The following is a 26292-nucleotide window of genomic DNA, read 5'->3' as shown; positions in this document are numbered from 1 at the left end:
GCAAATTAAATTATCATTCATTGATACTTTCCATTCATGATGTAACAGTTACATACATAACAATCGTGTTATACGAACTATTACTTTGTTGTCAATGCATTTTATTTGTTAAGGAAAAAAGCAAGAGAACAATCCTAAATGAAATAATAGAAAAGCTGACTATCCTCCGATTTCAATGATTTTTGGATATGTTGTAAAATGCAACATTTTGGAAAATGGATTCTTATTTTCCGAGATATTTGCAAAAAGATGTACACGGGGTCTTTAAACTCGCCCAACTCTCCTTTATAAACAGAACATAAGCGGTCGGCGGGTGGTAACAAATACTAACGCATACCGGCAGTTTTTCGATAACGACATATATCAATTATAAACCTTTTTGATATCGCTCTAATAAAGTGTCAGTTTTTATATCGTATATATGTATTTATCGAATATGTACGTATATACGCATGCGCGCATAATGATCTCTATGGAGAGTACGTTATTTTGAATTATATATATACACTTTTATACGATCATTATCATTACAGTGTGTATTACATTAATTTGCCGAATGTAAAATGTCAGATAAACATTTCGTTTCTTATAACGTTTGCATAATGTTGTAAAAATTTAACAGTATAAAGTATAATTATTTTTTATATTTTGATGAATTACTGGCAAAACTAAAATTTAAGTATGAGCAGAGTGACAAAAATTGCGGTTGATACACAGTTATATGATGCAACAAATTTTTACACAGGTTTAGGTTTAGCAATTAGTTCTAGTGGTTTTATAGGTTAGTTGAATGGTTCTCTAATTTCGATTAGAAATTTATTTAAAACAATTTAGTATTGATTATTATACAATGTTATAATTATTTAGGTGCCAGTTTTATAATTAAAAAGAAGGCATTGATTAGATTACAAAGGCGTGGTGCATTACGAGCTTCATCCGGAGGATTTGGCTATTTGAAAGAATGGATGTGGTGGACTGGTTTTCTTTCAAGTATGTGAAACAGAAAATGCTTATACAATATGTACATGTGTTCAAGATATAATACTTTTACTACAAAGGATATTGATTTCATTAAAGTGGCGGTAGGAGAAGCAGCAAATTTTGCTGCTTATGCATTTGCACCAGCTTCGTTGGTTACTCCATTAGGAGCACTTAGCGTTTTAATATCTGCAATATTAGCATCAAAATATCTAAATGAAAAGCTTAATTTGCTAGGAAAGGTAATGATGTAATATAATATTATAAGCTATCTTTATTATATAGAAACAAAAATATAGAATACCAAATAAAATAAATAAAACAAATAAAATTTTACTACAAAATAATACAATTTCTATTGGATATATTACATAAAGATAAATATAATTACTATTATTCCAGATTGGTTGTCTTTTATGCATCTTAGGTTCCACAGTTCTTGTAATTCACTCTCCAAAAGAAGAAGAAATCAGTACATTAAATGAGCTTTTAGATAAGGTTAAAGATCCAGGATATATTATTTACGTATTAATTGTAATAGTATGCAGTATTTTAATTATTTTTTATTTTGGTCCCGCTTATGGAAATCAAAATATCATGATATATATTTGTCTGTGTTCATCCATTGGTTCATTGACCGTTACAAGTTGTAAAGGATTAGGACTAGCTTTGAAAGAAACCATTCTTGGATTTAATAATGGATTTACGAACTGGTTGACATGGGCCTTTTTATTTAGCGCTATATTCTGTATCAGCGTACAAATGAATTATTTGAATAGATCCCTCGACTTATATGAAACCACAATTGTAACACCTATTTATTATGTAGTTTTCACAACATTAGTAATAATTGCATCTGCAATATTATTCAGGGAATGGGAAAATATGAATGCTGAGGATATCTTGGGTTCATCTTGTGGTTTTTTAACTGTAATAATTGCAATATTTCTATTAAATGCATTTAAGGAAATAGACATATCTTATGAGAATATTAGACATATGCTGCAGCCTAAAAGAAAGTTACTCATAAGTAGTAACAATCAGTGGAGCAACAGGGATGAAGAGAGATTAATAACAAGGTTAGAAACAGAATTAAATCATACATATGGAGCTGAAAATTTAACAAGAACTATATAACTAATTATACATATACAAAGTAAAACATTGCAAAGCATATATATTGTAAAGATATGAATAACATGTATTTAATGTGATTGATTTTAAAATAAATCTTACAAATTTCAAATCTTATTTATATCTATTATGTATATGTATCTTAGAAATCATTTTTCAGTAGAATTATCCTTTCTATTCATATTTTCTATCAAGTCCTAAAGAAGCAATAGGCCTAAGTCTGTTTTTTTTGTTTTGTGTTCAAGTATCTTTTCAATTATAATAATGTAATTACACATAAATATCATAAAAGTCATATAGAATTTATTGTCAAATTTGTCATATATGTTATAAATATACAAAACCATCACTTTTTAACAACTTTTGTTAATAATTCTAGTTATTTTGATAATATTGCATTCTGAGCATGACATTGAATTTCAAGTTGGATTCCATCTATAGATTCGACATAAATACGTATAAACTGAAAAGAAAACATTCCACAATGGCAACGTATTCACTGTATCACATTGAAAAATGTGAAAATAAAGGAAGTAATATCAGAAATAAGTTATACTATATATTTATATAAATATATTTACTTAAAATGCAATTCTTCATTTGTAAGTCAAATTATGTCACTTGAATCAACTTATTACTAGTATCACATACAGTTATTACAATGGCGTTCAGTTTAGCCGCTTTTTCATATATCGTGGCCTTAATTGTAGATGCTGTTTTAATCATTTTTGCAATATTTCATGTACGTACTTCTTCGAAACTGTAATGTCTGCTTTTCAAAACAAAACAGTAATTAAAAATGTGTACACGTCTGTTCAATGCGAATTATTTCTAACCTTAGCGATATAGGTGTAAAGTTAAATGACTCTAGCTAAAGACATTATACTTTTCAGGTTATTGCATTTGATGAATTAAAAACTGGCTATAAAAATCCGATTGAACAATGCAATAGTTTAAATTCGGTAAGAGCTTGAAATTATTTTTTTATAATATCATATTTACAAAATCAATAACAAGTGTATGTAAAATTAAGTGTTAAGTTAAATATATGTATAATGTATATATTTATATATATACATGTCTGTATATATTTCAGCTAGTTATTCCAGAATATGGATTACACATTTTAATCAACATTTTATTTCTAATTAGTAGTCAATGGCTTTCATTGCTTTTAAATATGCCATTGATAATATATCACTTGTGGCAATATTATCATAGACCTATCATGTCTAAACCAGGTCTTTATGATCCCACTAGTATAATGAGTGCTCAAGCTCTTAAAATTCATCAAAGGGAAGGATGGAGTAAACTTACATTTTACCTTTTATCATTTTTTTACTATTTATATGGGTAAGTTTTGGAAAATGTAGAGGCTAGTAGACCTAAATAATTATGAAATGTTTATTATAAGAAAATGTAATATGTTCTATTTTGTTTCAGAATGATTAGTTCATTGATTCACTGAGGGATGGAAATCATTCTTTATTATTCACCAATAAAATTTGTTTATAATACATCCTCAATCATCAATGCTTCATCAGGTTAACTTTTTTGTTGGATAAAGTGACTAATTTGTTAAAACGTGTTATTGTTTTTTGTAAAAATAAAATTTCATACTCAAGTAATGCTTTTTTCTTCTATTAGGTAGTCATAGAATTCAGTACTCTTTTATTAAGGAGTATAAGTGAATGACTTTTATTTATTTATTTTAGAGTAGGAAAAGCTCTACTATAAATGACGTTTATATAAATTGTTTATATATATATAAATTATATATAAAAGATGTTTATATAAATATTTAATTATATCTGATTATATTTATACAACGGAAATTTAAATGCTTTTACTTGTATTATTATTACTTGTTCCGTTCTAAAAATTTGCGAATAACCATTCATTTGTTAAATTTAAATCTGCGAACTACAGAAATATATGTATGATAGGTATGACAGATATACCTAACCTTAACTTATAATATCTACAATGCTGCTCCCTATCCCTACTTAGAATTAATAACATCAGAAAGGAAATTCCCTCTCTGTTAACATAACCTTAAATTCTTTTCCGAGATATATCAATTTCAACGCAGTTCTAACCATTTTCGAATTAATAATCGGCTATTGCATGTTGAGAATTTGTATTATATAAAAATGCCGACTATTAATATTAAACGTGACTTGTTGTTTAAAACTCTTGGTAAAACATATTGTAAGTTACAAATATTCAAATAATGAACATTGTAAATTGTATCAACTTCTTTTACGTTTATAATTATTCTAACTAAATATTTACCAACATAATATTTATAAGTAAATTAATCTATAATACGATTTTAGCGGATGCCGAATTTCAAAACTTATGTTTTGAGTTTGGATTAGAATTGGACGAAGTGGTATGCAGCTTATATATTATTAGATACTATCAAATGTATTAATGTATATAAGGAATGAATTGCTATATATTTCCATATGTAGTATTACATCGAAATAATCCTAGAATTAGTTAAATTTTTATTTTTAGACAACAGAGAAACAAATGATGACAAAGGAGCAAAATTTAAATCATAGTGGAGAAGTATCTGAAGAAGTTGTATATAAAATTGATATACCTGCAAACAGATACGATCTATTATGCTTAGAAGGTTTAGCTCTTGGACTTCTTATATTTCAAAAGCAGTATGTTTATTACATAGTTTTTTAATTTTTTTATTATTTTTCACACCACAGAGTCTTATTAAAATCATACTATTATTTTAATAGTTCCATTAGTTTATTATTAGTTCATTAGTATATAATAACATAACGTATTATATATTAACAATAACTGCAATAATAAATTAAACATATGATATAGACTACTACAATTAGAAAACTTTTTTAAATATAGAATGGATATACCACAATATACAAAGATATTTCCAAGTACAAACACACAGAAGATTATAATGACAAAGCAGGTATATATATGATTTTTATTATTATCAATGTTTTTTTAATTAAAAATTAACAAAGGTAATTCAATTGAAAAATAAAAGCTAAAAATTAAATTGACAAGTTGAACTTTTAATAAAACTATTTTTTTTATATTATATTTTAGTGTATGAAAGTTAGAGGGCATATTGTTGCAGCTGTTTTACGTGATGTTACATTTTCTAAAGATTCTTATAACAGCTTCATCGATCTTCAAGAAAAATTGCATCAAAATATAGGTAGGAAAAGAACTTTAGTATCGATTGGAACCCATGATCTAGACACTGTCAGAGGTCCATTTTTATATGATGCAAGGCCACCAACTGACATTTGTTTTAAGCCACTTAATCAAGAGATGGAATATACAGCAGAAGGAATTATGAATTTATATGAAGTGGGTGTTTTTACAATTTGAATGCCTACTTAACATGGACTTCATTTTAAAGAGAATTTTATATTAAGTTTTGTTTTAGAACCATGCGCAATTAAAGCAATATCTGCATATTATAAAGGACAGTCCAGTTTATCCTGTAGTAGAAGACAGTAATGGAATCATTTTATCACTCCCACCTATTATCAATGGAGACCACTCAAAAATTACACTCAATACTAAAAATATATTAATTGAATGTACTGCGACAGATTTAACAAAGGTACATAAAAGCTATTATTTTCTTTATATTTGTAAGAGATAAATCAACTGATAGCAAACTTTTGAAAAATTTTGTAGGCAAAGGTAGTATTGGATACTATAGTTTGTGCTTTTAGTCAATACTGTAAAATAAAATATTCAATAGAAGTGGTGGAAATTGTGTATCCTGATAAACAAGTATTTCATTATCCAGACTTGAAATATCGAATTGAGGAAATAGATTGTGAAAAAGCAATAAAATACATTGGTATAAAACAAACTGCGGAGGAATTGGCTAATTTGCTTTCTAGAATGTCTTTGAAAACATCTGTTAAAGATGGTAATATATTAAACATCGAAGTGCCTCCTACAAGGCACGATGTGATACATGCATGTGATATTTATGAAGATATTGCTATAGCGTATGGATATAATAAAATTGAGAAAACTATACCGCATTTATCTACCACTGCGAATGAGGTACTAATAAATGTTACAATCACCGATTTTTAAGCTGGTTAAGTTTTAGATAAAATATTTCCTATTCATGTTTTAAATTTAGTTTCCACTGAATAAATTGTCTGATCAACTACGGATAGAATTGGCTTGTGCTGGATTTACAGAAGCATTAACATTTTCATTGGTATGCAAAATTTTTGAGCACACTGTTATACAAATTGTACAAATCAGTTGTAGTTGAAAAGTTTCTCCTTACAGTGTTCTCGTGAAGATGTAGCGGATAAATTAGGTCACGAATTATTAAACATACCAGTTGTCCATGTGTTAAATCCAAAAACATTAGAATTTCAGGCATGTACAAAGAGTTTATCAAGACCGTAGGCTCAGGTTGGTTCAAAATATAAAATTAACAACATGACAATGTTACAGGTTGCCCGTACCACTTTGATACCAGGATTATTGAAAACGTTAGCTGCAAATAAAAAGATGCCACTTCCTCATAAATTATTCGAAGTTTCCGACATTATATTAAAAGATAACGATGTGGAAGTTGGTGCACGTAATAATCGACATTTATGCGCGGTATATTGCAATAAATCTGACGGTTTTGAAGTAATTCATGGTTTATTGGATAGAATATTACAAATATTAGAAGTGCCATGGAATGGCAGTAAGAATACAAATGGATATTATCTTCGTGCTATCGATGGTAAAGCATTATATGAAAAATTCCATGTACCAAATTATACGTATAAGAGAACGCAATTTATTTAGGAATATTTTTTTTTAACAAGGTATCATATTATCTATTATCCTAAGTCCATATAATTTCTTTCAGATCCAACTTTCTTCCCTCATCGTTGTGCAGAAATATTATGTTATGATAAAGTGATTGGAAAGATGGGAGTTCTACATCCAGATGTAATTTCAAGATTTGAATTAAATACACCTTGCTCTATATTAGAAATTGATATCGAATGCTTTTTATAAGACAATTATAAAACTTATTGTTTATAATATGTTGGAATAAATTATACATTTTTCCTATAATTATTTTATTATTAAGCAAAAAGTTAATTAAAAAATATAAATGATGCAGCAAATATAAGCGTTAAATATCATACACGAATACTGATTTGTGTTGAACAGATGAGATTAATTTTAATTGAGTCAGTAATCTTTTTCTCCTTTAAAATCGAATATATTGGAGGGAGAAAGGAAAGAAACGATTTTAAAATTTACATTTTCTTTTTTTAATTTGTATTATAATTGTTATAGTTTGTTTACAATTTTTATTCAAAATATTAGCATATACATATATGATGAACATAATGGTAATAAGTATGAGGATTTGAAAAAAGATAAAGGAGGATATAAGAATATTGTGAAAGGAGAAATCGAAATTACCCGCCATGGAAAACGAGAGATGGCATATCGAATCGTATGCAATGATATAGATGGTCGAAGAGGCATCCGGGAGACTCGGTGTCGGCCATAGTAGAAATGGCGGGTGTTAGCTTACGTGAATGACGGCGATCGTGCTCAAGATTATTATCGAAAAGCAAGTGTTCTGTGTGTGTTTTGCGACACGGGAACGATACCTTAGTATCATATGATTCATCTGGAAGGTAAAGATGCAGAATGTAGCACAAGGAACAACCTCGGATAGTCAGAAGCACGAGAAATCAGCAAGCGTTCACCACGACATTGGAAAGACGTCGTCGACTCCCCAGTCTTCGAATTCCAGCCCTACCAAGTCAGAGACGGAAACCTTCTCCGAATTGCAGCCGCGCTTTATGGCAGACTCGTCGGAGAGCGAAGAGGACAGTGTTTCAGAGGTAAACCGAGTCAAAAAAACATGCCACATCGTGAATAAGGTATTCCTACAATCAGAGGTTGAATGCACGCATGTACGTATGCACGCACACGCACGAATTCGTCTGTCGCTTCTGTCGTCCATCCAGTTACCATCCCCTCCACACCCTTCTCCTCCGTCTTCTTTCCTCCTGTTCTCCTTTCTTACATACTTGCTTTTGCTCTTGCTCTTGCTCTTGCTCCTGCTTTTGCTTTCGCTCTTGCTTTTGCTCTTGTTGTTGCTCTTACTCTTGCTCTTGTTCTCGCTATTGCTTTTGCTCTTATTCTTACCTTTATCCTTATTCTTACCCTTATCCTTGTCCTTATCCTTGCTCTTACCCTCATCCTTATCCTTACCTTTATCCTTATCCTTACTCTTACTTGTTCTCTTTTCCTCTATACTATATATTTCTATACCTATCTATATGTATACGTCATAGGTATATATACGTGTATGTATGCTTACGCACACGTCAGCTTTTCATGAAATTTATTTGAATCGTTGCTAATCTTGTTTGATATTTCCGAATTTTATTGCAAATCCATTTAATATAATCCATCTTTTATGATATAAGCGTTCGAAAATTAATTGCATCAAAGAACCATCGATCAACATGCATATTTCTTTTAGCGTCAGTACTTGTACTTGATTTTGTATTTTCATATGTTTTTCTATTTATACTCAATAATCAATAATATTTAAAGAAGAAACTACCTATTCGAGAAGAGAAATAACGAAATTAACAGAATTATAACCTATATCGTCATATGAAAAACAGCATAAAACTTTTGTATTGTATCGTATTGTATCTTATTGTATCGTATCGTATCGTATCATATCGTATCGTATCATATCATATCATATCGTATCGCATCATATCGCATCATATCGCATCATATTGTATCGCCTGGTGTCTTGCAGTTTATTTAGTACAACCGTATAGGTAACTAAACATCAGTGGGTATTTTATAAAATTGAAAAAGCAATAAGAAATGATGACATTTGATTCTTTCTGGAAATCTTAAATTTGATTCCGAGCATGAGACGTTGGTACGAGAATTGCTAAACTAATAAATACTACGAAACAATCTCCACAAATTTTTCGACAAAAGGAAGAATGGGAAAAAGAGAACAAGATGGGAATTTACGCAGGGATGTTATATAATCAAAATATATGCGTTATGATAGCTAATAAAACGTCATGGTGTATTGTAATATGGGAAATAATTTTATTTATTTGTGATTTTATCAGAAATATACTTGCCATCTTTTTAGATTGTAGTCCACCTTATTGATCTTTATCTTTTATAAATCGTTTGTAGATATTTATTAAGTATTAGGCCGATCAAACGATTTCGACATTAGACAAAGTTGTACATTATACATGAACTACATTATAATCTAGGGTAGGAACGATTGAAAAATTTGTACATTTATTTTATTTGTACAATCTGATGAAGGCACTTTGCAAAGGTATATGTGTAAATGATAAATAAAGCAGTCCGGTTAACTGCACTGCATAATCAAGCGCGTGCGCACGCACGTGTACGTCCATGTATATGTTTATACATTTATGCAAGTAGATATTTATGCATGTAGACTACAAGTCTGAATATGTATTGTGCAGAGAGGTATATGGAGGTAGAGTTTTCATTGAACTAGTAATCTTGCATGTAGTGTACGTTGGGCCGCGCGAGCTCTCGCATGTGCCTGTTCCTACATAGATAAGTGTATATGTGTAGCTATTTTACGTCCGCTTGCACTACGTTGTGCGCCACCCAGCGGAGTTCTCTTCGGCCGCGTTTCTCGCGTATTCGTGCGAGTTCGTGAGCCTGTTTGTCTCCTTGTGGCCGTCTCTTTACCTTCTCTATACGTCTATAGGCGTATTTTTTACCTTACTGTAACACTTAACTGTTTCTGTTATACTGTCAACGAGATTTCGGCTCTATCCTTACCTCTGTTCTTGCCGGCTACTCATCGGTTCTGCCCTGTGTCGCTCGTGTTCGTGGCGTGGAAATTCTAGAGAGCAGAGCCACCATATTATTCTATATTCTACCAACAGCGGTTCTTAAACGGAGTTCTTTTTTTTCACCATTTTTTTCGACGAACAATTATATTGGCTAGTACGACGTGTGCTTACAAGATCAGTGAATACGCGACTCGTATCGTCGTTTTCTCTTTACTTTAGTTTCGATAAAACAAACGGGACGCGTTCACTACGCACGCGAAGAGTATACCAAGGAAGTGTCAGTTTCCTCCTTCTTGGAATGGCTGCACATTGTTCTTATGTCTCTGTGTTCATTGGCAAGCCGTTTTAATCGTATACAGAAAATAAAATAGTTTCACCTACATTCTGATTTGCGTTTATGTCTCATTGGTTTCCACTCGTCGCGCAAGAGGATATGACCTCTACGCGAGATGTACGTACTATAATTTAGATCGTCTACAAATTATCCTTTTCTTTTTACAGACAAATCTTTCGGTTGAAAGCAATTTGATTTCACCTAAAATTTTCTGCATATTGCAACGTTATTGCTTTTTCTGTTTATATCATTTCTACTATTACCTGGCTTTTACTCTATTCTTTTCTATTCTTCATTTTTCCTCCATCTTTGACCAACACTTTCTCAACAATTCATCCATTTCATCTAATTTACCTGAATCTCTTTCCTATATTTCTATACAATTTCTTCTCTATTTTTTATCCTTTTTTCCTTCCATCCTTTCTTCTCCTTCTTTATTTCTTTTTTCCATTTCCATGAAGTAGAGGGGATTTTCTGTTATACAATAACCTCAATTACCATTGTTCTTGCATCTCAGCAAAATTGTATCATACATATTCCACATATAAACTTGTTAATTTTTTACATTGATAAAATATCAGACTAAGGTCTACCTAATTTAAAATCTTTCAAGTTTATTTTAAGCTATAATTATAAAACTTGAGTGAAACAGATATATTAGGGAAATATGACTCGGCAATCTTTAGATTAATTTCTATAATCATTTTGTGTCTTTCCTGATAAAAGTACTGAATCAAACTTAGTAATTAATAGTATCTTTATGTAGTTAATTTATTATGAACTAAACATATAAACTAAACATAATACGTATTTATAATAGTGATAAAAAGAAATTGTTATTATAATTACCTATAGTATTCTACTAGAATTTCCTAAGTAGAAGCAAGCAGTACCCTTGCTGAAATATAGTTTCATATTTATTATCTATTTATTAATACATCATAGTTTATGATACGTTTATGTCAAATGAAAATTACTACGCTACTTTTATATCTTAATTGTTAGGTTTAAATTGTTTTTGTATATTGATTTTGTTGGAAAAAATTTTATCTTATTACTTACAGGTGGAGTGTTTTGCAATTGATCAGGTTGAATTAGACGAAGGTCATCATTTAGAATCGTCCAAGCTTCTGTTAACTTCTGAAGATCCAGAGAGATCTGTGGATCCTGAAACTCAGGCTCGATTAGAATCGTTGCTGGAAGTAGCTGGTATTGGCAAGTTGTCATCAGGCGATGGGAAGCACTTGCCTGATCACGAAGTGCTCCGTCGCATAACATCTAGTGTTTCTTGTGCATTAGATGAAGCAGCAGCTGCATTGACTCGTATGCGCAGCGATAATCCACGCACACAAAACGAAAAGCGCTCTCTAGTAGAGGCTTGCACTGACGGAGACGTAGGTACTGTTAGAAAATTATTAACAGAAGGACGCAGTGTTCACGAGACTACAGAGGAGGGAGAGAGTTTGCTCTCTCTCGCCTGTTCAGCTGGATATTACGAACTTGCTCAGGTTTGAATTTTGTATATGATCATTCATTTATGTTATAAGTGCTCATTTTGTATCTGTGTGCTAGTGCAATCCCGCGCGCATGTAAAAGACAGAGAGAGGGAATGTGCGTGCAAACGTGTGTGAGTGAGAGAAAAAGAAAGAAACAGCTTTTCTTGAAATATTTTGTGTATAATTTCTGTATACATGTATTTGTATGTACACATACAGATACAATGTTGTCATTATTGCTAGTATTGAATATAATCTTTATGTTTTGTCTTTTTCTTCTAAGCATATACAGAAGAATATTAAAAATTAATTCAATATATCATTTAAGGAGAAATATTAAAAATAAATAAAACAAACAATAATATCATTCAGCCTACTTGTAGACAGCTTTTTGTAATTTCCTATTGTATAAAAATAAATTGAAATATGTAATGTTTTTGATTGTATTGTGTTTGAGTTGCAATAAATGTATTTGTTCCAGTTATTTTGTTTTATTTGATTAATCTTTTTATGAGCAGGTACTTTTGGCAATGAGTGCAAACGTGGAGGATCGTGGCATAAAGGGGGATTGTACCCCTTTAATGGAGGCTGCCAGTGCAGGGCATGTAGATGTTGTAAGCTTGCTTATTGCGCATGGAGCTGATGTTAATGCTCAATCTACTTCAGGTATGGAATGTAGTTGTAATATTCATATTTATGATTTATATCTCTGGTATAATTTGTGAAGTCTATAGTCTATAGTTTATAAAGTTTTAAAAGAAATCTTTATACATCTATATATAGTAATAGATAAATCAGGCTCTATACTTTTAGGTAATACACCTCTTATGTATGGCTGTGCGGGTGGTCACGAAGAGGTAGTGCGAGTATTATTAGAAGCAGGTGCCAATGTTGAAGATCATAATGAAAACGGTCATACACCTTTAATGGAAGCAGCTAGTGCTGGACATGTTCCAGTAGCTAAGATCTTGCTAGAACATGGCGCTGGAATTAATACTCATTCTAATGAATTTAAAGAATCCGCGCTAACACTAGCCTGTTACAAAGGTCATTTGGAAATGGTTCGCTTCTTATTAGAAGCTGGCGCAGATCAGGTACCTGTTGATCACTATAGTTGTTTGCTTTATGGGATTGTATATTTCAAACTGAATCATTTTATCTTATAGGAGCACAAAACTGATGAAATGCACACTGCCCTTATGGAAGCATCAATGGATGGTCATGTAGAAGTAGCTCGTTTGCTCTTAGATTCAGGTGCCCAGGTGAATATGCCAACAGACAGTTTTGAATCTCCATTAACTTTGGCTGCTTGTGGAGGTCACGTTGATCTGGCTATGCTCCTGATTGAACGAGGAGCTAATATCGAAGAAGTAAATGATGAAGGTTACACCCCATTAATGGAAGCAGCACGTGAAGGTCACGAAGAAATGGTTGCTTTACTTTTGAGTCAAGGTACATCACAACTCTCGTTCATTGCATCAATCGAGATATAATTATTTAAGAAATTTTAGGAAAGTAAAATTTATATATCTTGATATATATAGGGGCGAACATCAATGCTCAAACCGAAGAAACACAAGAAACAGCACTTACTTTAGCCTGTTGCGGTGGCTTTCTAGAAGTTGCTGATTTTCTAATTAAAGCAGGAGCTGATATTGAATTAGGTGCCTCTACTCCTCTAATGGAAGCTGCACAGGAAGGTCATTTAGAACTCGTTCGTTACTTACTTGAATCTGCGGCAGATGTCCACGCTCAAACTCAAACAGGAGATACTGCATTAACGTATGCTTGTGAAAATGGTCATACCGATGTTGCGGATCTCTTACTTCAGTTTGGTGCTGATCTGGTACTTTCTTCTTAAATCAAAATTATTTTAAAGAATGTATACAGAACAGTTATTTTATATTTTTCGCCATCTAATTTCTATATATTATAGGAGCATGAATCAGAGGGAGGAAGAACACCGTTGATGAAGGCATGTAGAGCCGGCCATCTCTGTACAGTTCAGTTTCTTATAACGAAACGTGCAGACGTTAATAGGCAAACAACCAATAACGATCACACTCCCCTCTCGCTAGCTTGCGCTGGTGGACATCTTGCAGTTGTAGAACTTTTACTTGCTCAGTCTGCTAATCCGTTTCATAAACTGAAGGTATGTGGCATGTAATAATGGTTGACAAGTTCTTTATAACAGAATTATAAAAAATTAAAATTTTATTACAGGATAATTCTACGATGTTGATAGAAGCTGCAAAGGGTGGGCATACTAGTGTAGTTCAACTTCTATTGGATTACCCTCACAGTATTATGATGAGTACACCGCATAATGCAACACCTACACCTATGTTGCTCCCACAACAACAGCAGCAGCAGCAACAGCAGCAGCAGCAGCAACAACAATCACATCAACAACAACAGCAGCATATTACACATCAGCAGCATGTGCCCCATCAACAACATGCATCTACGCAGCCACAGTCACACCAACAACAGCAGCAACATGCTGCCGATCAACCACAATCGCAAAATCTTCAACCTAAACACAATACACAAAAATCGTTACTAAGAAAAAACCGATCCGTAACGATGATGCCAGATACAAGTCTTACTTCCGCTGAGGCGCAACAAGTTCGTTCTCAGCCCGCAGGAGAATCAATTGTAACCACGAAAGATGATACCAATATTCTGGATAAAGGTAGTGGAGGATTTACCAACCTTTCAGAACCTAATATCAGCCTCAGCCCTGCTCCAGCGCCAACACCAGGGTTGAATGTTACGGATAGCCGAAAGAATACTCGACAAGAGCAGATCCTACATAAGCAACAAATTTTTGAAGAATTACAAGTAAATATTCATTTATTAATATAAGCATAAGGTTCCTCTTTGATATTCTCAGTGTATTTCATGTCTTATAAATGTTTTTAGAGGGTAGAGAGAGAACTTCAAATTAAAGGTCCGGGACATTGGTTCTGTAGTGCAAAGAATCCTGTTGTAACTCAACAACAGCAACAGCAGCAAGAAGATTCTAGTGATCCAGATACATTATCATCAGGTATGTGGTCAAGTTCCTTTTGTTGTGCTCGAAACACTTCTAATAACGATCGATGTATTTTCGATCGAAAGGTTTAGTTTGCAGTACAAGTGGCATGTCCGGAAATTCATTAAGTCATCAAGGCACCAGCCAAGCGATGTCACTGTATAATGCATTTCTTAGAGGAAAACGAATTGCACAAGAAGCTCAGTTATCCTTAGCTCCAACCATATCGGAAACTTTTCCCACGACAAACGCTTTCCCTACATCTCCTCCTCTTTCTCTTGCGACGATACCTGTTACATCGTCCGTTCCATTGGCTACTTCAAATACATCTTCAACAACTACGCCAAGTCCTCCAAGTATATCCACCCCTCCCACCGTTATGGCAGTTTCCCAACCCATTACCGCGAGTAGTGATGTTAGCCAGAATACTGCTATAAGCGATCGCCCAAAAGCGAAACCTGTCTCTAAAAAAGAAGGTAAAAATATCCGGAAAGCTTCGTCCAGTGTAATGGCCGGAAAGTTGCAACAACAGCAGCAACAACAACAACAAGCTAACTTGATGGCTGGTCTTCAACAGCAATACCAGCAAAAACAACGACAACATACTTATCAAGTCCAACAGGTACACCAACTGCAACAGCTGAACCAACAATTGCAGTTACAATTGGATCAAGTGCAGGTTTGTTCTTTAATACTTTTAACTTTGTTTCTTCTTCCTTTATTTATTGTCAGTTTATTTTTTTTCGTTTTCTCATCTTTTTTTCTCTTATTCTTTTTTCCTTCCAATATGTTGGCATGTTATATATCAAAGTATGTATTATACCTGGTTAGGTACAGCAACAACAGCAACCACAACAGCAAGCTCAGCAGCAGCAGCAGCAACAACAACATCAACAACAGCAATCACAATCACAGCAACAAACTGGAGTAGTAACTGCTAATGGAAATAACATACTTATGCCCACTCAATTAATGTCACATCTTCATCCAACGCACACCCATCATCTTCATGATCAGGTAATTATCACTTATGTCTTACACAAGGATGTGTGTGCGTATGTGCTCACATACGCCTGTGTATGTATGCATATATATATAAAAATTACGTGCAGCAAACAACTCAACAAAATCTAACGGAGCAGGCAGATCCTGACTTAGCAAGATTACATCGAGATGGAGCTTGTCCCTTTGTTGCTGCGGCTCAAAAAGCAAAGGCTCTTTGTACAAGTGAAAGTGTTATAAAATTAGAAGATGGCACGCATATTCCTTTGGATGATGCTTTTGAAATTTTTCGATCTATTAGTTTTGACGATACTGTTGATGGTAAATATTTAAATAAAGAATGAATTCTTTTTTTTTTTCTTCAATTGTTCATAGCTATTTGATGATATATTATGTTCTGATTAAGTAGCAACGGAAGATCAAGAAAAGCTTGAATTGAAAAGATTAGAAGTGACAAATGGTAAGGATTCTCAACAGCAACAACAACAACAGCAACAACAGCAGCAGCAGCAGCAACATTTGCAAACCACGCAAATAGTTCAACAAACAACCAGTCCTTATACTTCTCAAGAGTATTTTACCAATCCTGTGTTACCAACTTTGCCTTCGCTTCAAGTAACTAGTGCTGGTGTTCAAATACAAGCTGATATATCAGCAGGTTTGCAGTTAACTGGTCCACAATCCCTACAGAGTCAAGCATTTAAAGACGGATATTTGGAAGGTTTTCGAACACATTTTCAACCACAATTGTTACTGCAATCCTCCCAGATAAGTAAGTTTTATATATATGATTAACAAAATACCTTCATCTTCGCTTTCTGTCTTATGCATTATATTCAAAATATTTGTGACCACATATTAATCCTTAACGTGATCATATATTTGTTTCTGATCAGCATTTCCAACACAAGCTTTGCCAACTGTAAGCGAAGCAACAGGAATAATAGATAGTATATCCCATCAAACAAATGGTTATGCTCAATCAACAACCTGTAGTACTAATCAGGTTCAAGTGGCTACTCAAACCCAAGCGCCAGCAACAACAACTGCTGCAACCATTGTTGCTTCAGATAAAAAACAAGTTTATACAGCTCCAACGACCGGTAAAGGAAAAAAGGGACGATATCCACTTCTGTCACAACAACCATCATGTCAACAACAACAACAACAAACTGCCAATACCCAACAGCAAACTCCCAATTTTCCCAGCCAGAATTATCAATTGGACCCAACGACAGGTACAAAACTTTTCTTATTAGTATAAGCAGAAAATATGTAATTTTTTAATCATGCAAATGTTCAAGAGAATTGTACCCAATTTTTAATTGAATTTTATTACTTAGTTGCTGGTCAGTACACAACAGGTGTTCCAACAGTTGGTGGTTATACTACTAGTCAAGTACCGCCTGCATCATTTTCTTGTATGGACGTGGATTCCGAAACTGACAGTAACCATGATACAGCTTTGACATTGGCATGTGCTGGTGGTCATGAAGAACTCGTTGAACTTTTGTTAAGTCGTGGTGCCGACATAGGTATAGATCATAAGCACGACATCAAAGTAGTATTATACTAAATATACTAAATATTTACAAATTTTTTAATTTCTTACAGAACATAGAGATAAAAAGGGATTTACTCCGCTTATATTGGCAGCAACAGCAGGTCACCAAAAAGTGGTAGAAATACTTTTGAATCATGGAGCTGATATAGAAGCTCAATCTGAGCGCACCAAGGATACACCTTTGTCTCTTGCCTGCAGCGGTGGTAGATACGAAGTGGTAGAGCTTCTCCTTAATCGGGGTGCTAATAAGGAACACCGTAATGTTTCTGATTACACACCTTTGAGCCTTGCAGCATCTGGTGGATACGTTAATATAATAAAGCTTCTTCTTAGTCATGGTGCTGAAATTAATTCCCGGACTGGGTCAAAATTAGGTATTTCTCCACTCATGCTTGCAGCCATGAATGGTCATGTTGGTACGTTCATTATAAAGTGAAGTTACTATTGTAATAATATAAAATCTTGTATTATAAATATGTTTATAATCATTTATAGCGGCGGTCAAGCTATTATTAGACATGGGCAGTGATATAAATGCTCAAATAGAGACTAATCGTAATACGGCGCTAACGTTGGCATGTTTTCAAGGAAGACACGAGGTCGTTAGTCTTCTTCTCGATCGAAAAGCTAACGTAGAACATCGAGCTAAGGTATAAACAAATGTGTATGTGTACGCGTGTGTATTTCAATTTGTTTCCGCTCTCTCTTTCTTATGTATTTCTAATTATTTGTTTAATACAATCGGTGTATGAAATATCTATGACGAAAATACATATATCGAAATATGTAAATTTTGCATAGTACAAAGTATAAAAAAATTTGATCAACTATTGTCATTTGCCATTTTGTACAATTTTAGTTTTGTTTTTTTCTTTCAAAGTTTGTTTAAATTTAGTTAATTGTAAAAGTTTGAAGATCATTGATCTTTTGTTTTCTATAATGCTTGAATTTCGAATTGGTAATATATAGTTTTGAAATACTGTGTTGAATATATATGTATAATGCGATAGGAATCTTGTGAAATCTGAATCTTATAAAATTTTGTTCAGACCGGATTAACACCGTTAATGGAAGCGGCTAGTGGAGGATACGTAGAAGTTGGACGTGTTTTACTTACTAAAGGAGCAGATGTTAATGCTACTCCCGTTCCATCATCTCGCGACACTGCCCTCACTATTGCTGCTGACAAAGGACACTGCCGTTTTGTAGAATTATTATTGTCAAGGTAATATTTCGTTACTATCTTATTTTATGAAAATTCTGTTTTGTAAACCTAATCTAAGTGTCTTATAACATGAATTTCGCAGAGGAACGCAAGTAGAGGTGAAGAACAAAAAAGGAAATAGTCCATTATGGTTAGCGGCAAATGGAGGGCATTTGAATGTTGTTGATTTATTGTATCATGCTGGAGCAGATATTGATTCGCAAGACAATCGAAAGGTATGTGAAAAGTTAAAAGTTAGATGTACCACAAAATCGAATTAAATTTTTTTTAATCGTACTATGTACATTCTGATTTGTCCTCTTTCCTTTCTTTTTTAACTTGTTTGTATATATTACATGTTACCTGTACGTATTATATGTATAAATATTAATACGTGCGAGTACGTGTTATTCAATTTCAGGTTTCTTGTTTGATGGCCGCTTTTCGTAAAGGACATATTAAAGTTGTTAAGTGGATGGTAAATCATGTTACTCAATTTCCAAGTGACCAAGAAATGACGAGGTATATAGCTACCGTCAGTGACAAGGAACTCTTAGAAAAATGTCAGGAATGTGTGAAAGTTATACGTGCGGCAAAGGAAACTCAAGCAGCAAAAGCAAATAAAAATGCAACGATACTATTGGAAGAGCTTGATATGGAAAAGACGAGGGAAGAGTCGAAAAAAGCCGCGGCTGCTCGCAGGAGAGAGCGAAAGAAAAAAAAGAAACTTGAGAAAAAAGAGGAGAAACGAAAGTTACACGAAGAATATAAGAAAAATGAAACAAATTATGAAGATAAAGAAGAAAATGGGAAGAAATCCGGAGACGAGGAATGCGATAGAGCGGATGATAGTGAACACGAAACTGGAGACAGTTGTGAAAGAATGGACAGTATGCCATCACCGGTTAACAGAAGTCCGGAAGATCCTTACAGAGAGGAAGGCGATAGCGGAATCGATGCGAATAGTCAAGGCAGCTGTAGTAGTAATGACGTCAAAGCTAGAGAGAAAAAGAAGGAGAAAAAGAAAAAGAAAGCTAATAGTCCAAACAACAATGAAAAAGACACGTCTCCCCAAAGATCTCCAAAGTCTGTTGTCACGCAAGGCACTACTTTGTCACAAAATTCTATTACACCGACAAAATCTCAAAATAATACGACCGAAAAGTAAGTTGGAAAAATAACGATATGAGTGATTGATGAATTTTTTAAACGTTAGCCTCTCAAATGATATTACTTTTTTAGGAGAATTATGACCAATGTTTCTAATACAGTATCCGTATCCGCAACCTCTGCGACAATGAGTTCTAGATCTTCGACTGTGAATTGTGGTGAACGTAAATTGAAAGGTCAACTGGTATTTGAATCGTCGAGGCATCCTGCCGATAGAGAAGACTTTGAAGCAACTGGCAATGAAACATATATGCCTGGTAAAGGCAAAAAAACTTATAATAATCAATATGATGGCGACGCGTTGAATACTTCTACGAAGTCAAACAACACAACCAGTCCTAAGCAAGCAGGCAAACGTGAAGAAGGCTGGAAAGAAGTTGTACGAAAGTAAGAAGCACAATTTATATTGCTGATGTTATCATTTTTATTGCTATAATCATTGCCATTGCTATTATGTTGTGGTGTAATTATTAAATAAAAATCTGATGTAACTTCGGAAATAGGGGACAGTCGGATGATTCTGGGAGATTTATGAATTCACCATTCCGTTCAAAAAAAGTATCTGTTCCACCAAATGCTATTAGTCGAGTTATCGGAAGAGGTGGAAGTAATATAAATGCTATTAGAGGTGCAACAGGAGCGCATATCGAAGTTGAAAAACAAAGCAAATGCCAGGGCGAACGAATTATTACTATTAAGTATGAGGGTTGACTATTTATTTTCTCTTGAAAATGATCGATTAATATATATGTGATAATTTCATATTTTCTTCATTTACAGAGGATCGTCCGATGCGACAAAACAGGCTCATACATTAATAGCTGCTCTCATTAAAGATCCAGATGTTGATATATTGCAAATGCTTCCAAAATCGAAACTCACAGTTGTTACTACTTCCTCTTGGGATAAAACCGTATCTACTGTAGCTGTAAGACCATCAAATTATTATACCAACAAGACTGGCAAGATTTTATAATTTACAGCTGATTCATTCCCTAATTTCTTCCATGTATTTCAATTTTAGTCGAGCAAAGCAAAGTTGGGTCCTGTAAATAAACCTCCAAGTCTAACGTCTAGTTCCAGTAGTACGCAAATTAATAAATCTAGTTACACATCCGGAGTTTCTACCGTTAATCAGTTGATTCCACTTCGATCGTCGTCAACCATTAAACTTGCTGGACCATTTCCAACGCCTTTACCACGCGCAACGGCACCCAGACTTGTGGCTGCGGGTAATAACAAATTAAAATTTTTCTACATTAATTTCGGCTAGCGTGTACTACGCTATATACGAATATTCAGGGTGTCTCCTCTAAGGTTAACCATTCTTCAGGCATTTCCAATAATTTGTTGAAGAAATGTTTTGAACAAACATTAGTCAGTTTTCAATTCACTAAATAAAAAAATTTTAAAAAGAATTTTTTGGATAAAAATTTAAGGTTTCCTTGACTTTTCTTAGATATCACAATATATTTATTGTTCATTAGTAGTCAAATGTGTAGCAAGACAAAAACTAACCAACTTTTAGTTAAAATATTTTTTTGGCAAATTGTCGGAAATGTCTGAAATGTGGTGGTTAATTTTACAAGATAAACCCTGCATATATTGTATATGTATTCATATATATACAAAATATATGCAGAAAAGCAATATAACATCGTAGTAAAACAATAATGTTCATTTAATTGATAAACGTTAAATTAATACCTACGTATCTGCTTGCGTATATAGCTGAAAAACGAGCTCAAGCTGTGGCAGCCCAGATGGCTTCGTCATCAAACACGAAGACAACAATGTCATATACGAGTGCAATTATGACTGCTGGAAGAGCAACAAAAATTGTAACGACAAGTACCACGCAAACGTTTGCAGCAAAGTTATCCGAAATCACTGCCTCAACGCATACATCTACTACCGTCATGCAGTCTACTCATACTACGGTAAACAAGCAAAAATCGTTGCAAGCAAATTCGGTGACTGTTGTATCAGCTACAGCTGCGGCAATGGCTCAGAGTTCGTCTCAACAGTCTGCAGTCAATACATCGCCAAAACACTGCCGACCACTGCCTACTTTGTCTGCACCACCAACTATGGTCTCCCATTATTCCGGAAAGTCTACTTACTCTCCTGGCTCGAACGTGGCAGTATCACCGGCAACAAGCACTGTGGTTGCGTACTGCTCGGAAAGTACCGTCACTTCGACTTGTTCGAACTCCTCGATACGAGTCAGTCCGTCACCCCCGATATCATCGCAATGTCAACAACAGTTGCAACAGCAGCAACAGCAAGCACGTAGTCCACCACCTATTGCATCGACAATTCAAGAGCAACAGCAACAGCAGCAACAACAACAACAGCAGACGAATAATACACCTCTCGAATATTCCCTATTCAATGATACGTTTACGAAAGTTACACAACAATCCATGTGGGGTAGTCGAGAAAATGAATCTCAGAAGGGTATGAATTTCGCGACTGTAGCTGGTGGTGGTGGAGTGTCCGTTAACATTTCGGGTTCATCCTCGTCTAAATTCATCGACAGCATACCCCCTCAGGTTAGTATTTGCAGTAATGATAGAACTGACAATAACTTCTTATTCTAGGCTACCCTGTGTATCCATGATACTGCTACAATGCGAACGTTGTTGGTTTAACAATGTTCTTCTTTGTTCGTGTAGGTGGATGCTTCGAAAGCTCCTGGATATCGAGGGACAGCTATGTGCTCCCCCGTTTCAAGTAAATCAAACAATACAACTAATACGAACGCGACTAGCATAGGAAGCGGAGGTGTATCATCGAATGCTGGGCACAATCCTATTCAACCACCGCAATTTCAGTCGTCCGGAAATTATAATGAACATCCTCTTTCAAGCAAACCACCAGGTAGTTTGGCTGTAGCGCGGCCGGTAATTCCTCAGCAAAATATAGAAATGGGAGCAGCTATGGGAGCTCAGTTTAGTAGACCAGTGTTTCAAGGGGAATTGACAGGAACTCGAAATACGACAACCCATCAGCCACACGTGATTGCCTCTACATCACAACCGACATTGGACGTGGGTTTGTTTAAAGGAAACAACATCGGCTATGAGCATCCAAACGTGAATTCAAGTTTATTAAAGATGGTGCCAAACGAAGGACAGGGTCATCCGCTTTTACCTTTTCACCCGCATATGCAGAATTTCGCGCAAACAATAGCGCCATCTGCTTCGGTGAACACTACAGTCAGTATGTCCAGATTAAACCCCAGAGCACCTGACTTTTCTAGCTCGTTACATTTGAATAGCAAACCTCAAGTGACAATGTTTAACGCGGGTTCGGCAGCGGCAGGAATGCATCCAAACATGTTCGCCACTGTACCGCCGCCTCCTCCGTCCGCGATTCAGTCTAATAACCTGGCAATGCTTGGAAATTTTCCTTTAGGAAAATATCAGGCACCCTCTCGAGCCACTCCAGGCAATACCGGAATCTCGACTAACGGGCAAACTCGTTGGCCGTTTGCTCCACCGCACAATAATTACCCGCCCCATCAAGATCCAATGATAGGCCAAATTGGTTTCTCCAATCATTTGGCAAATTTAACCGCACAACCTGGAAGCATTGATTTGATTACAAGCCTAGAGAATGGCGGTTCACCAGCTATATCACCTTCTTCGCCGGCACAGGTAGCTCAGGAAATGAATCAGCTTAAGATCGAGGATCGTAAAGTACCACGACCCATCGGTACGGAAAGAGCCTGGAAAAATTACGCAACGGCAGGGATGGGACCCGGAGGTGATGCTGATTCCATTAATTGGATGTTGAACAATGAAAAGCTTGTCGGATCTTGGGCGAATTTGGCGCCGGGCATAGACAGACACCAAATGTTCCGATCTAACGCTACTTACAATCGTATATCCAACGTCGATGCCGAACTTCATCACATGATGGAATCTTCATTCCAGGTAACTTCTCTATGTCATGCTTCTCGTCTTTTATTTCTTTCTTTCCTTTTTGCTTCTTTCTATCTTTTTCTTCCTTCTTCCTTCCTATTCAAATGTCGTGTACGTATACAGAGTATACAATTCACTTAAAATCACACCTCCCTCTAATTTGCTGATAAAAATCTTTCGAAAGTGTTGTAATATATAACACTTATGTATTAAAATATATATATAATATAACTACACACACGCGCGCGCGCGCACACACACACACACACACACACAAAATGAAAATACAATACAAATAATGTAAGAATATTGATATTAATTTATGTGCGTAATTTGCATGTTTAACTTTAGATTTAGTAGTTTCAATTTGATTTATATGCAGGGTCACGTTGACACTCAGCAGCAGCCATTTCCCAATGGAAGCGCGACCACTCTATCTCTAATGCCAGGATTAACCTTATTGCCGGGACAGTTTGGTACGCCTACATTGACAGAAATTCCTCCGAACGAAGCAAACAAAATGGATCCACCAGCATGGGGAATACCAGATACTGTACAAGACAAGCAACATCCGGTATGTTACAAGTTATTTTACGAAGAGCTATAGCATAACTAATGAAGTAGAATTCAAATTACAAAGTTAAGTTTCTTCCAAACCAAAATTGTCAACGATTATGCGTGTATTCTCATCGTGAATATTTAAAAATTGTGGATAATCAAGTGTATTTATATACATATGGAACTCGTATTTTTATTACATTCTCGTTTGATTTCTTTGTTCATTCATACGTTATTTAGAACATTTTGTTTGTGCAATAATTTCATGTACTAATCTAATCTCCTCTTCTATTTGCATCACCATCACTTTCCATTTTTCTTCTAATGTCATACCCCTTATTATTTCATTTTACATACATCCTGAATAAATAATTTGATTTCAGGCATGGAATAAATGGACTCATTAAAAAGAAAAGACAGAAAGAGGGAGAAATTCTTACCTGGATGAAATGAAATAAAACCTGGAATTCGAAGTAGTAAATAGATGTAACTGGAATACGAAGCATTGTTTTTAGATACTTAAATTACATTATTATCCTAATTGTATCCATTGCGACACAGATTCGATATTATTTGTCATGTTAGGTGATAAGGCGGTAAATCCTTACAACTTACTACTATTTGTCTAGTATAATCATGCAATACAAGCAATTATCAAATACGATATGGAAATGTTAGAAAGAAAAAAGGAAAAGATAGTCAGGTGAGATTGAAACAGAACAAAAGATGTTTGTTACTTGTTTCTAATTCATTTTTGATCGTACTTCGACCACGCTACTTCTGTACTCCAGGATTATTCTGTAACCAATTTTTTAACATATGAAATATTGAGGACAGTTTACGAATCTTCTTCCTATGCTGATCGTTACCGCGGATGGATCAATTTGTCCAAGTTACGAGACTCAAACTTTACGATATTTGATAGACATTCGTCATAATAAATTCAAATGCGCATATGATAAGTACATCAGCTTTCGCTTCACTTGTAGCAGTACATCTCGAATTAAAACCTTCTATCCTTTTTCTGTTCCTTGAATTTCGTGTATCGAATTAAAAGCTTCGTTTCAAGTGTCCTACATGCGTGCGAAAATAAAGGCTTCGATTTGCCACAGGGATAGCCGAATAATATTATGTTAATTAAATGATACATATTAATAACAATAATAACATTATTATTGTCGTATCAAAACGAGTTATTTTTATCACTGGTTGGGTAATTATATATTTTGGAATCAAAGAAAACAACCGAAGTGGAAGAACCAAAACACGAGGGAACTTGTTTCCAATTTCTAAGCACTATGTGGTATAACTTTACTTTTCTCTTCTTTTTTTCCTATTACTTTTATTCTCTACTACTACTCTTCGCTAAATCGTTGTATCGTTTCTCTCTCTCTCTCTCTCTCTCTCTCTCTTTCTTATCCAATCTTCTCTTCCTTGTTATTTTTCCTCAAATACAACTATATATATTTGTCACTGAGTATCAAAAAGGAAGAAAAGTAATAAACAAAATATCATATAATATAATATAATCCGCAAAACATTGGTACGATTGATGGCAACGATCTCGTATCAGAGGTTCTCCTGTTCTGTACACAATTTTACACAAGACTGTCGGCACACATACATACGTGTATACATATAATAGCTACATTTCGCGTTTAGCCTCCTCGTTTTTTTTTCGTTATAATTTTTTGTTAAAGTGAAACTCGCGACCCATTATGCCCGTAAGCGATCGCTGATTATCAAGGTCATGCGAGAACACTTATGTTAAAATGTAATAAAAAGGAATATGGAGAGAGGGGGGAAAATGTAAAGGAAAGAAAGAACGATAATAAAGTGGATAAATGAGAAACGTAAATTAATTACTTGGGTGAAACAATACACAACAGACATGACGTCGCGAAATCAATCGTTCAATTAAGACCTTCCGTACACGTAAAAAACGAACATAAGAGAAAAATAAAAGGAAAAAGAGACAATGCGAACAAAAATATGCTGAT

General features: G+C 34.3%; 4 protein-coding genes across 12 annotated transcripts; all 4 read left to right on the top strand.

Moving 5' to 3' along the window:
• The first annotated feature begins 111 nt into the window (after window positions 1-111).
• Window positions 112-3281, top strand: LOC122566925 (magnesium transporter NIPA2). 3 transcript variants are annotated; one of them, XR_006316653.1, is made up of 7 exons: window positions 112-781; window positions 868-990; window positions 1078-1220; window positions 1381-2057; window positions 2492-2645; window positions 3006-3074; window positions 3209-3281. XR_006316653.1 is itself a non-coding variant. In XM_043724875.1 (6 exons), the coding sequence occupies exons 1-5, from the start codon at window positions 682-684 to the stop codon at window positions 3025-3027; spliced, it is 1065 nt and encodes a 354-aa protein (XP_043580810.1). In that variant the 5' UTR covers window positions 112-681; the 3' UTR covers window positions 3028-3074; window positions 3209-3276. The 3 variants fall into 3 exon arrangements, 2 of the variants coding, with proteins under 2 accessions (XP_043580810.1, XP_043580809.1); XM_043724875.1 differs by lacking the exon at window positions 2492-2645 and having other exon boundaries at window positions 3209-3276; XM_043724874.1 differs by lacking the exons at window positions 2492-2645; window positions 3006-3074; window positions 3209-3281 and having other exon boundaries at window positions 1381-2229.
• On the top strand, window positions 2713-3469 carry LOC122566929 (protein cornichon). The gene is made up of 3 exons (XM_043724888.1): window positions 2713-2854; window positions 3006-3074; window positions 3209-3469. Exons 1-3 carry the CDS (start codon window positions 2774-2776, stop codon window positions 3467-3469), a joined length of 411 nt encoding a protein of 136 aa, XP_043580823.1. The 5' UTR covers window positions 2713-2773.
• A 634-nt stretch (window positions 3470-4103) lies between these two features.
• LOC122566922 (phenylalanine--tRNA ligase beta subunit) lies at window positions 4104-7224 on the top strand. 2 transcript variants are annotated; one of them, XM_043724870.1, is made up of 11 exons: window positions 4104-4323; window positions 4452-4507; window positions 4636-4790; window positions 5002-5071; window positions 5212-5478; window positions 5558-5737; window positions 5815-6195; window positions 6278-6358; window positions 6433-6525; window positions 6604-6883; window positions 7013-7224. In XM_043724870.1, exons 1-11 carry the CDS (start codon window positions 4266-4268, stop codon window positions 7162-7164), a joined length of 1773 nt encoding a protein of 590 aa, XP_043580805.1. In that variant the 5' UTR covers window positions 4104-4265; the 3' UTR covers window positions 7165-7224. The 2 variants fall into 2 exon arrangements, with proteins under 2 accessions (XP_043580805.1, XP_043580806.1); XM_043724871.1 differs by having other exon boundaries at window positions 4248-4323; window positions 4618-4790.
• Window positions 7225-7540: 316 nt separating this feature from the next.
• On the top strand, window positions 7541-25257 carry LOC122566917 (ankyrin repeat and KH domain-containing protein 1). 6 transcript variants are annotated; one of them, XM_043724860.1, is made up of 28 exons: window positions 7541-8012; window positions 11397-11840; window positions 12347-12494; window positions 12642-12922; window positions 12995-13280; window positions 13373-13674; window positions 13765-13980; window positions 14052-14672; window positions 14754-14880; window positions 14952-15544; window positions 15697-15882; window positions 15978-16188; window positions 16274-16639; window positions 16764-17105; window positions 17211-17402; window positions 17482-17847; window positions 17927-18081; window positions 18481-18656; window positions 18739-18871; window positions 19057-19799; window positions 19878-20192; window positions 20309-20503; window positions 20586-20733; window positions 20830-21037; window positions 21537-22360; window positions 22484-23746; window positions 24117-24308; window positions 24676-25257. In XM_043724860.1, the coding sequence occupies exons 1-28, from the start codon at window positions 7809-7811 to the stop codon at window positions 24697-24699; spliced, it is 9261 nt and encodes a 3086-aa protein (XP_043580795.1). In that variant the 5' UTR covers window positions 7541-7808; the 3' UTR covers window positions 24700-25257. The 6 variants fall into 6 exon arrangements, with proteins under 6 accessions (XP_043580795.1, XP_043580794.1, XP_043580793.1 ...); XM_043724859.1 differs by having other exon boundaries at window positions 7541-8051; window positions 16008-16188; XM_043724858.1 differs by having other exon boundaries at window positions 7541-8051; window positions 16005-16188.
• The last annotated feature ends 1035 nt before the right edge of the window (window positions 25258-26292 follow it).

This window comes from Bombus pyrosoma, linkage group LG4 (assembly GCF_014825855.1).
Source record: "Bombus pyrosoma isolate SC7728 linkage group LG4, ASM1482585v1, whole genome shotgun sequence".
Classification (NCBI taxonomy): domain Eukaryota; kingdom Metazoa; phylum Arthropoda; class Insecta; order Hymenoptera; family Apidae; genus Bombus; species Bombus pyrosoma.
This window is presented reverse-complemented; position numbering and strand designations above follow the sequence as displayed.

Coding starts and splice junctions, on each gene's coding strand:
- LOC122566925 (XM_043724874.1), top strand. CDS start 682: ATGAGCAGAGTGACAAAAATTGCGGTTGATACACAGTTATATGATGCA. Junction 782..867: donor TAGTTCTAGTGGTTTTATAG/GTTAGTTGAATG, acceptor ATAATTATTTAG/GTGCCAGTTTTATAATTAAA. Junction 991..1,077: donor GTGGACTGGTTTTCTTTCAA/GTATGTGAAACA, acceptor ATTTCATTAAAG/TGGCGGTAGGAGAAGCAGCA.
- LOC122566929 (XM_043724888.1), top strand. CDS start 2,774: ATGGCGTTCAGTTTAGCCGCTTTTTCATATATCGTGGCCTTAATTGTA. Junction 2,855..3,005: donor TCATTTTTGCAATATTTCAT/GTACGTACTTCT, acceptor TATACTTTTCAG/GTTATTGCATTTGATGAATT. Junction 3,075..3,208: donor AATGCAATAGTTTAAATTCG/GTAAGAGCTTGA, acceptor TATATATTTCAG/CTAGTTATTCCAGAATATGG.
- LOC122566922 (XM_043724870.1), top strand. CDS start 4,266: ATGCCGACTATTAATATTAAACGTGACTTGTTGTTTAAAACTCTTGGT. Junction 4,508..4,635: donor GATTAGAATTGGACGAAGTG/GTATGCAGCTTA, acceptor TTTTATTTTTAG/ACAACAGAGAAACAAATGAT. Junction 5,479..5,557: donor GAATTATGAATTTATATGAA/GTGGGTGTTTTT, acceptor GTTTTGTTTTAG/AACCATGCGCAATTAAAGCA.
- LOC122566917 (XM_043724857.1), top strand. CDS start 7,809: ATGCAGAATGTAGCACAAGGAACAACCTCGGATAGTCAGAAGCACGAG. Junction 12,923..12,994: donor TAGAAGCTGGCGCAGATCAG/GTACCTGTTGAT, acceptor TTTATCTTATAG/GAGCACAAAACTGATGAAAT. Junction 13,675..13,764: donor TTCAGTTTGGTGCTGATCTG/GTACTTTCTTCT, acceptor TATATATTATAG/GAGCATGAATCAGAGGGAGG.